At 37.8% G+C, this 11602-nt stretch overlaps 1 protein-coding gene across 2 annotated transcripts in view; it reads right to left on the minus strand.

Annotated features, from left to right (window-relative positions):
• Positions 1-4162: 4162 nt before the first annotated feature.
• The window catches only part of CPNE3 (copine III), a 19537-nt gene continuing 12097 nt past the window's right edge, over positions 4163-11602 (minus strand). Inside the window, exons 8-16 of one of the 2 annotated variants that reach the window (XM_009891864.1) lie at positions 11245-11331; positions 10596-10655; positions 9556-9689; positions 9047-9101; positions 8898-8949; positions 8122-8255; positions 5785-6021; positions 4515-4621; positions 4163-4268 (exon numbers count right to left, since the gene is read on the minus strand). In XM_009891864.1, the coding sequence (XP_009890166.1) occupies positions 4196-4268; positions 4515-4621; positions 5785-6021; positions 8122-8255; positions 8898-8949; positions 9047-9101; positions 9556-9689; positions 10596-10655; positions 11245-11331 (939 nt within the window). In that variant the 3' untranslated portion in view covers positions 4163-4195. Of the gene's footprint in view, positions 4269-4438; positions 4622-5784; positions 6022-8121; positions 8256-8897; positions 8950-9046; positions 9102-9555; positions 9690-10595; positions 10656-11244; positions 11332-11602 lie in introns of those variants that run through there. The other variant, XM_009891865.1, reaches the window with a different exon arrangement.

Here is an 11602-nt window from a genome sequence, read left to right on the forward strand (position 1 = left end):
CACTTTGTAGGCTATATATGACCCTGCAGGCTATGCATTCTGTACGCCTGTTCTTTGAAGTCTTTGAACTTCTCTAATCACAGGCAAAGCTGGCAGCCCAGCCAGAATCACTGGGATCTTTGCCTGAGTAAAAGCTAGATGATTGAATTCCATATGTCATATATTCCACACATCCTCTGACACAACCAAAAATCAAATCTCTTTCAAAAAATTCTGTTGCATTAGCAGAGAGGTCAAGGTTCAACTGCTACGTGGGAAGAACCATCTTTATTTGTATGTTACTTGTTGTTTGATATGTAAGAAAAAGGATGTCACAACAGAGGTAAGAAATGATAAGATGCATCATAAAGAATTATTTCTCTGTTGCACATCCAGGAACGTCTCAATACAATCTCAAAATTAGAAACACTGCAGAACTGCTTCACAAATGAGGCCGCCTGTGAATAATGATGATCTATGAATTGCCTACACAAATGCTATCAGGTAACTTCAAACATTTTCACTGTTGGCATATTTAAGTTCATCAATCACACACTGACATGTACTATAAAGTAAGGGCTGAGACTGCAGCAGCACACATTACACTGAAGCAACAGAGCATCCCACGAGTTGCTGCTTTGCGACAGCTCTTAACAGCTCAGAGTTGCAGGAAAGCCTGTCAGTTCTGTCTGCAAAATTACCAAGTTATGCACAGCTCTCAAGTCCCTTACACCCAAAATGAAAGAGGAGAAATGTCAGTGTTTGCTGAAGATCATGGCCACACAGAAGTAACATCCATCTGGTTTTCTCTGACATCCCACTTTTCTACTGTTGGAGGTAGTCTCCCCTTCCCAGAATTCCTGCATTTTTAGGGATGGGCAGGGGCAAGAAGGGTCCAGGAATCCACGCTGCAACTATTTATAGGGTTTTTCACCAGAAGGAATGACACAAGAAGGTCAAGATGTAAGACGCATTAAATCCTTTCAAGAACTAATTCTAAATGTGGATTTCTTGACTGGTGAAATCAAGTGAATTACTCTAGAGCACTTAGAAGACACAACTTCCAGTATCAAAGCTCACTCAAGTTCTGCATGGCGTCGCACTCCGCCGCAATGCTATGTCTCTCGTATCTCTCACGTTCCCAATAAAGCATCTCAGACTTGACTACACCTGAACACAAAGAAACTGAAGTAAGACAATGTATTTGGAAACTAAAAATAACCAAATCTCCATGCCTCTCTACTTAAAATGTAGATGCTGCTCTGAAAAAAAGTTTGGGAAAACCCGATAGTAATTGTATGAAATAGCATGCATGGGAGAACTCTCATGTGGCAGACAACATGAAACAGTCACTGCTAAAACCGCCCAATTTGAGAATACCTTCTTGCTAAAAGCCAGTATGAGATGCTTTATGAAATATACACTGCACATTCTTAACCACTGAGAGAAAAGGCATTTTTCCTCACATCTGGTAATACCTGTTCTAAATCTGAGCTGTTCAGCCTGTGAAATACTCATCACAGGAACTGCAAAAGCAGCATTTATCACCGCATAGGAAATGCTGAGTACAAAAGCACAACAGAAGAAGAAGATTATACTGAAATTATATTTTTAATGCATAGGCATTGTAAATCAGTTAACTTCATCAGAACTGAAATACATAGGAAAGTAAAAAAATTCTGGTTATGGGTTATTTCTCTGCTGTACATATGTATATATTAAGACCATTAAATGGCAAAAAGCATCTGATTATAAAGACTGCTATACATCATTTTTATCACAAGGTGGTGCAAGTGACCTACAAGCACATTCGCATTACAAAACTTTGACAATATTTTGCTTTGTCACCCTTTAATAAGGCATTTTTTACATGTAAAAATAAACAAACAACAAATGGCAAAGCAGCAAAATAACTCTCCTCCACCCTGACTCACAATCTGCTGCATTCCTTGACTCAGAATATTGCTTCAGCCTAACTTGGAAGTTTCCAAATTTTCCAACAGGCTGTTAGCTGTACGTCTCTACAAGTTATACCAGAAAAAAAATGGTTCTTGCTGCTGTCAGGTCTGAAACACTTTTCTTTTAAACAGAATTGGGCACACTGAGAAGTGGATATCGTCAATATGCTTTCTGATTCTCTAAGCGTGAGGAACATCAGGGCACTTTTCCAACAAGAGATACCGAATTCTCTACTGTAGAAATTCAGAATAGATCTATAGAATATAGACAAAACAAAAGGGTTTACGTATTTTATATGCAGCAGATATTTAGTATAATAATAGTTATTAACATACTTAAATGCTTTTAAGTGCGTTTCCATGGCAACTTAAAACAGAATTGGTAACAGAACTCAGATGCAGCACTATATTCTTTGGCAGAAAGCTCAGAGGAACTTCAGTAGTATCCTGTACTCCTATCAGCAGTACTCGTCCACATCCGTGAATCTGGACAACGCATTAATACTGCATCCAGTTATCTCTGTACATGGAGTAGGTAGCTGTGAAACAGCTTACTGTTCCAAAATTGTACAATATCAGTTTGCAGCACTGTGATTTAGGTTCATTACAACTACTTCCTTGACCTTAATATTTTGTGTTGCATATCTGGCATGACACTTCATTATAATTTATACATAAAGTAGTAACACATTTGCACTGCACTGATAAAAATATGACCATAGATTTTCATATAAACAAACACATGAATCAGATTTCAAAAAAGAAAGCTTGGCTTTACATGAAACAAAATCTCTTCCTTAGTATTCCTCTACTGAAACTATTCAGGACCTCTCTTCCACCAAGGGAAATGGAGTGGAGAATAACATACTCATCCACGACTGATAACTAATCAACTGCCTGCAAAACATTTGGTATGTTTTACAGGATGTGTTAAGACAATCTCAATACATGTATCTTTCATCAATGTTAATGCGCATTCAGATTTTTGACAGCATTATACATGTGTGGGGAAAAAAAATAAGTATCAGAAAACAACAGAGCAGCTCCAGCAACTAAGGTAGTCCCATACACTATGACCTGGTGCAATCTTGAGTGCTCAAGTATGGTAAATTTAGTGTTAGTCCATTCTGTTCTAACATGCTAGGCCACCCAAAATCAGAGCAGTCAGATGTTTAACTCTAAGCCACTTCAAATGTGAAATTGCAAAATTAATGTTTAGGATGGGCATTTTGGAAGTAACATAACGTCCACTTATGTTACACGCACTGACAGGATCAGATCCTCAGAAAGCAGTATGCAACTGGGAGACAAGAAAGCTTCATCTGTCTGCTAAGCAAGGAGAACATGATTTACACTTGGTGTAAATGCTGAAGAGAAAGATCAAGCTAAGAAAATAAACCAAAAACTGTCTGCCCTAGAGAAATGCAATATGACTACAGGATTAGAGCTTAGAGAGGGAGGGAGAGAAGAGGCAAGATTGGGTTTTTTTGCAGGTACTTTTCTTTAGTAAGCTTATGAAAAAGCAGCATGATTCAAAATATGAAAAACCAATATAAACTAGGAAGCTCTTTCAAGAATTGTCTTGGCTTGCAAATGTGCAGTTATAAGTCCGACAAAACTTTTTAACTGAAAAGTGAATTCCCACTTCACAAAAAGGCCTTTAAAGATCAATAGTGACGGCTGTTTTATGGGAAAAAAAAAAACAAAAACAAACCCCGAAACACAATCCCAACCAAAATAAAATCTAGAGTTCCCATTTTCCAGCACAGTACACACTGAAATACATCTTACAGCCTTTACAGTAGCAGCCTCAAAGGCCAATAGTATTTTTCTGAGATGTTAGAGGTTTACCTTGATGCACCATAGTTATTCCTGTAACACCTTAAGAGACTGCACACTATAAAAGAGTATATACTTTAATGGCTTGTTTGGCTCACGTTCACACAGCCCTGAATCCCAGGCATTGGCCAAAGGCACTGAAGTGGCAAACGTGAAGTAGGATGCAAGGAGGGCCTTTATGCTTCATTCTGGCACTCACGTAATTACGAAACTCCTGTGACAAAATTGTGCTAAGGTGGCTCAATAGGCACAGAAGCCTGAAGTATTCCAGATCCACTGAAGCACATATAAATTCGTATCTGCTTGGTGGGGACACACTCTCTTTTTCATTTCAGACTGCTTTTATGATCACTGAGAAACTGCAGTCCTCAGTGCTGATACCCACAAAAGTAACTGAGCACTCCCACTGGCCATATTTATCAAACAGGCAGCTGTTCCACTTCCAGTTGTTCTCCCCTTCTCTCTGCATATTCAACCTTTTTTCCACTCTTACTTTTCAAAATAAAATGCACCCACATAAGCCCTATCTCTCAAGTCAACATCAAATATTAACACAATTATAATTTTGGCCCTCAAAAGGCACACTTGGCAAAGTGATTTGCAGGCAAAAGCTAAGAGACATTACCATACAGAGGTGCGTGTATACATGTGTACAGAAGTATCTCGAGAACCAAAGTCTGTAGATAGAGCAAGTAAAGCAAGGCGCAACGCCTTGGCTCCCCTGCTCAGCCCATTCACTTTGCAGCAGGATTCTTGGGAGGCTGCAGTTTGTAGGTGCTGAAGTAGTTCACCACTTGCTGAGGGACTTCTGCCAGGACACACTGCGCCAGAGCTTCTTTTGGAGACTTGTAAAAAAAGAACACCAAGTTTCAGTTTCCACCAACTGTTAACAGAGATCCTAAGACGGGTTATAAGCCCCTTCTCTACTAGGCAGGTTTAAAGTCTGACATTTTACAGAGGAATTCACACAGTGCCCTTGTGGGACAGATGGAAGCTTCCCTGACATCTTTACCTTCTCACTCCCATTACTGGGAACTAGCTGGCTGCCTTGTTCCACTGAAGCAATAGGAGCTGGGTGCGCAAAGTGCTGCCATGTCTGAAGATACCTTTTGTCATATGAAATACACACACACAGAGTGCAGATGTTGAACTTCAGCCATGTAAACAAACTTCCACTATCTGCTTAGGATGACCCTTCAGGGGCTTGTCTAATCATCCATGCCAAGTCTCATCCACAGTAACTGTATTGCTACAGAGGAGCTCTTCTAGAAATATTGTTTTTACTGTAAGACTAAGCATCCACAGGGAAAAAAAAATCACCCCTTTTTCTAGAAACTGAAAGCATTTGAATATATCATTTTATACTGAATAATGACTTTAGTTAATCTACATCCAAGTGCATTATTCAATAAGCATATTCTATATTGATTTTGCTCTTTCTCCTTTCAGTTTGCCTGAGTTGCTCTGAGATTAAACAAAGAACTTGTATCGAAAGTAAAAATAAAAATACAAAGACAAAATAAGAAGTATTATTAACAGGGTTAATATTAAGAAACAAAACAAAATTAGAACATATTAGGATAGAAATAAATATATCGATCTTATTTTCCCCATCCTGAGGAAATTTTGTTTGTTTGTTTTTTAATAATTTTTTTAGCAATATGATGTTTAAAAGTTGGACTATATTAGCCATATTAGTTTGTCCTCCCAAATGAAAAATACATCCATTTGTTTAATCAAGTCTGAGGGAGATGTACAAAGGTCATTCCCCTGTAGCAGCTTATCAGAAATGCAGTACTCAAACCAGAAATGGAGTTGTCCTAAACATGAATCAGCTTACCTAATGGAAATTCTACACGTTTTTTTTTTAACATTTGATAAAGACTTATCTCAGACTTCAGAGTTCATTTTAGAGACACTGCAAAAGCTTAGGACTATACATAGGATATGCTAACAAACCCAGCAAGCCTCTACAATATTTATTAAGCACTCCATTAAGATTACTTACATTTTGGAACTTCCTGAATGGCACGAACTGGACAATGTCTCTGACAGCTGGTTCTCCTGATGAGGACCTAAGAACTCCATTGTCACCATCAAGAAACTCCATAGCATCAAAGTCTGCTCCTCCAACACCAACAATGATAATGGACATGGGCAATTTTGAAGCATTAACTATGGCAGTTCGAGTTTGATCAAGATCTGTTATCACACCATCCGTTATGATGAGAAGTACAAAGTATTGCTGTCAAATCAACAAACACTGTCTTATAACAAAGAAACAGAAAACATGTAGGCATGCACACGTAAAAAAATGCACATACATACAACATAACTGTTGTCACTTTGAGCACGTTCAATGCACTTACTGAATTTTACAATCAAACGTGTAAGTTGTGGTCAGGCTTCATCTGTACAGTCCAAAGAAATGTATAAGGACAACATAATCTTTTAAAAGAAGTAATCTTTAGACAGCCACCTCCCAAAAACCCAATGGTATCATCCCTCTCCTCTCCAAAACCCCCAGACAAACCAACAGTTAACCTCTCTTCCAAGTATTTGTCCTGGGACAGAAGGCAATTTATTGAGGTTTCGGACAAATTACACCTGTGAAACTTGTACTTGTTTCCTTTCTGGTCTATCAATATCTCCATGAAATGCTACCCTTTGCTTCATTCAGTTAAGAATGGATGCACAAGAGTGCTACCAAGGGTAATGGAACAGGCCTTCAATGTTTCAGAGTATCCCCAAAATCCTAAATATAAATGCAAACACATCTTTTTGCACTGAAAAAACACCATGCTTATTTAAAAATTCCTTCAAACATGCTTTCTAGCTGCCATATGAAGTTAATTACCAAGGCATCCAAGACCACCTTACAGTACTTGGGCAATTTATTCAAGTACCACTTGGGTTGCTACCACTGTACAAGTTGGCATCTTGGCCTCCGTTCTGGATTGAAGTATCAAGAACAAGCTAGAAGTACAAAATTCAGAAACTATCAAACACTTTTTGAACTTCTGTTCTTCTCTCACTTGGTGCATTTCAGACGATTACTGGGCAGCACAAATTCAAGTTCCAAACATACTCCCAGTATTCTTAGACGTCTTCCTCTTCAGTACTTTGCTTCCCATCTTCCCTTATCTGCCTCCAAAATAATTGGTTTTCCCTTATCTCCTGTGTTCAAGTATCACCTTTTCTCATTGTTCCCCACTACTCCATTCTCCCACTCCAGCAAGAATGTCTACAAAGCAACCATGATCAGAGAAGGCTATGACCAGCAGCATAATAGCACATCACATCAGATTTACGTGACTCTTCTTATACTACCCCAAAAACCAACCCCAAAATCAAAACCCAAAATATTTATGATATGTATTAAATGGCAAGGCAGCAAAATTTCTTCAATAGATCCTTTCAGGCAGAAAAAATAAATCTTTTGCTAGACATATTGCACTCTCAAAGGAAAAAAAAAAAAAGAAGAGGTTTTGCTACTTTCCTTATATATATATATATACACATACAGATATAGATATTGGTGACAGTTACTACTGCAAGACTACCACAGCAAAACCTTGTAAAACTCTTGGCATATGAAAATCCACAGCTCTTTTCCAAATTGGCTCCCACAGATACTTTTATATGCAAAAATAGCTAATTTTATGTTCCGATTTTACATGTCTGAGATACCAGTATTTTCTAAAATCAATTATTTAGGATATATATGGCTTCAGGTTTGCTGAACTTGCATGGATTATTACCTAAATGATTTGACTTGCTCTTCAGAATTAGTATTTCCTAAAATGGTCAACGACTCACACATATAATTTTAATAGGGAGGAGGGCGCAGCACATACAGCATCTAAAGCTTTATAGTATGAACAGGTAATTATCTGGGTTGGTACCTAGGTGTGAGAAGCTACATCCTCTATTTCTTCGTTACTTTACTTAATTCTCTTAGCTATGTGATGTGAAACAAGGTCTAGTTGATTTTTCTCAGGTGACATTAGATCTCTCCCCTATATGCAAAGGCTTAAATTAGACTAACACCTGTATAGCACTGCAAGAGCTTTGAATAGAAGATATCAGAGAGGTGCCGTGTATTTTTAAGTTGATACTTCCACTCGGAAGAGTTTGCTTAGTTAATTTAGGAGAGAATTGTTGTGTACAATCTGCAAAAATCAGTCAGCTTTTATCTCATTTTAAGTGTACCAAACACCAATTCAAAAGGTAAACAACCAGCTGCTGAAACAAGTATATGTATAAGCTTAAAAGAGAAAAATAGTATTTATAAACTAGAAGGGAAAAAGTAAGAAAAATACACAAACTCCCATAAAGAACTTACAGATGCTGTCTGCTGTTGTGTAGCTGCAGCAGCAAATCTTGCCACATGATTTATAATTGGAGAAAAATTTGTCGGCCCATATAACTTCACTTGAGGAAGACAAGCCCGATACGCATCAACGATGCCTTGGATTCCTAGAGAACACAAATATGAAAAAACCAATATGATCTATTAGAATTAGGATATTTTGAAGCACTCCATTTTCCTAAAACACTGCATATATCAGTTATTTAAAGTGATGATGCAAAGACTTAAACCTAACCATGACGAAAAAATAAATGATTCACGAGCAACAGAGGCCTTCAGCTTGACCAATGCTCAACATGCTTGGCTTTATGTGAATAGAAAGGCCAAACACTGTGTGCTCAAGTATGTGTCACTGAATTACAACAGTTCTCTTTGCCTGGCAGCTTGTTTTAGCTAGTAGTGTGATCAGAGAGCCCATGTTGAACAGGCACTAGCAGCATGGTACTCGAACCGACAACTCCACACCAGCACTGAAGTAGAATGAATTGGCTGGACAACATGAGAACCATTCCCAGCTTACCTGCACTGTGTCCTAGCTGTTTAAACCACTTCTTTCATGAATCATTACAGAAAATAGACCGAATGCTATTTCTAATAGCTAAGAAAATGGTTATAAAATTGTTTCCTGCTACGTGACTAAAATAATTATTTAATTAGAACATGCTTTACAGTTCTCCTTTCAAGTGCTTTTTATCCCTTAACCTTAGACATTTTATTCTCTAGGTCTGATGTTACTTTCTCAGACTTACCATTACAGAATGGGTTTGATGGGTTAAAATTTAACGGGAACTCATGTGACACCTGTCAATACACAAAAGACGTAGTCAGGACTGTATATACAATCTCCTCCTGAAGTACTTTTAGTTATCTTATGTAAAGCATTTACATATTCCATTACCTGAAAGGAAGGAGGAATTTGCGCACCAAATCCAAAGGCTGGAAACATCTTATCTCTAAAAAAGCAATTTTAAAGAAAATCAAGTGAGTGCCTTCCTTTAAAAGCTGTCATAGTTCAGTAAGTTTAGCTAATCAGTGCTGCTTCTGATCATTAAAAATGCTGTTTATTAAGCATTAAGAGGTAAAATTAAATGGCAGTTTCCCCCTGTAATCGTTTCTAGGACCAAAACCAGTCTTTAACAGCAAAATGGCAAGAATGAAAGCATTTCTTTAAATTAATGCTGCTCTTTAAATCACAGATGAAAAGCCTTGCTTGTCTGTTGTAAACAGAAGCTTCTGCTTGTGGTTATGTGATTGTGCACTAATTACAAAGTCTTTTTTAGCTCTACATTTCAGCTCAGAAGCTTAATTCCAACATATCTGCTGGCATCTTCAACACTGGTTTAAGAAACTACCACAAAAATCTATACATATCTAGAAAAATTATTTAAATGAAAATCTGAAACTTACGTATCATAATCCTGAACGACCAGTCCTACAGACCAAATGGCTGTTAGGTATTCATTAACTCCATTAGGGCTGAGGTAATGCAGAGAGTCTGGAGAGCGAGGGTCTCCGTTGGAGCCTGTAAAATCTATCCCCACCTGTCAAATGCAATATTTGTATCAAATTGCTGTTAGAGATAAAATTACGTTTCTTACCTCTTGCAAAGCCAAAGTGAAAATCATGAAAGAGTAGTAAACAGTAGTTACCAGGACATCTACAAATATAACAGGCACGATACTTAGATGCAGGTTTCTTGGAATACTAACACTCTTAAAACAACGCCACTACAAAACCAGCAGCAGCTCTGCATCTCTCAGAAAGGCTGAATTGACTTTCATCTGTCATTTCCACTGTGTTTACTTTCAGTTTCTGTTCACAGCAGCTCTTCAATAGCTGTTAAATTAATTTGATCTTGTTTCTTGCCATACGCATCTTTCAGAAGTATGACTAGTCAAACACCACAGAAGCCTTCAGATAGCTCTTTCACTGACCTCAGAGGGTCTTGTGTGCTTCGGTGATGAGGCATATTTCCAGGGTGAAGACATATTACTGTGCTGCATTTGGTTTAGCGAATTACATAACTTAAGGGTCCTAAGCCATATGATGGCTTCTGTATGTTGGTTTCACTAAGCAAAGGGCCTTGAAAACCACCCTCAAGGGCAAAAGTGAAATCTTTGGTCGGGGCGGGGGGGGGGTGTGGGGGGAGTGCCATTAAGAAAAGGAAACTTGAAGTAAATCAGAGAACTGCACATTTCTCCTCAGTCTCCATACACAGCACAGCTACTTCCTAATGAACATAACTGTAGTTAGAATTTTGTGCCATGAGTAAAGAAAATATTTTTTTCTAAACAGACTAGACGGACTCTGGCAAAATGGCTTCTCCCCTCCATGCTACAGAACAACAAAAAAAAATACAATAATCAAATGAAGAGCACAGGCAATCAATATATACGTCCATTTGTTCCAAAACTCAAAAGCTACTTTATATAGATGATTTAACTTACTGTGAAATTCAGCTGACACCCACCCATGATGTAATCAAGGAATGTGCATTCTACTATGATCTAAAAAAAGAAGTTAAAGACAGAAATTTAGTTTGTGTTATATTTTTTTTTTAATGGGAGAAAACCAGCAAGTATTATTGTAGCAACTTTTGAGGTTCTTTACCCATGGCAAAGCACTACATTTACTCTATAGATATCCCACCCACCCACCACAGTAAGGATATTTACAGTGTGTGCCATCACACACCCAGTGCATCAGAATCAGGCCTTTTGCAAAATTACAGGCAGACAACAAAGCAGCTCCTAAAGCACTTTCATTTCTAAAACAGCATATTAAGACAGACTTACCAGATCTTACTCACCACAAAACAGTGAGTTGATAAATGCAGTGGTTCAGGAACGGCCTTACAAATTGGTAAGCAACCTTTGCTACATAGGCAAAGGCATCTTCAAGAGAAAGTGAGGGGACAGGGGAGGAGGACAGACATGATTCAGCTGTCAGTCTGTCTCCTTATATGAATCAGAGTACTTAAATATTTACTGTGTCTGGAACTTCCAGACATTTTAAAGTTTCTTACAGTTTGAGGGTTAGATGAGAGTTGTTATGCCTCAACACTTAAAACCAGTCATACTAGAACATAGGACTGACCTCACAGTGCTTAACGCTCACAATGCCAGAGTTTTTATAATTTTTTTTCTTCTGTCTTTTCTTTTCATTGATGCACTCAAATTCAACCTGCATGAACGCAAACAAATCCAATCAAAGCATGATAAATAGCACTTAAGCAACAAACTTAAAATTTCTTTATTCTAGGACTGGTACATTGGGCTTGTGTTAAAAATTCAGTTTATTTCACTATCAAGAAAAATTAAGCCCAGCCTGCCCAAAATCAGCAAGAAAAAAAAAAAAACCATGATCACAACAGAAATTCTCTCTTAACCAAAAGCTTACAAATATGTTTGTTTAGACAACTGTATTTTCAACCAGACACAGAAATTTAGTACCT

The sequence above is a fragment of the Charadrius vociferus genome, unplaced genomic scaffold (genome assembly GCF_000708025.1).
Source record: "Charadrius vociferus isolate BGI_N301 unplaced genomic scaffold, ASM70802v2 scaffold15, whole genome shotgun sequence".
Lineage (NCBI taxonomy): Eukaryota > Metazoa > Chordata > Aves > Charadriiformes > Charadriidae > Charadrius > Charadrius vociferus.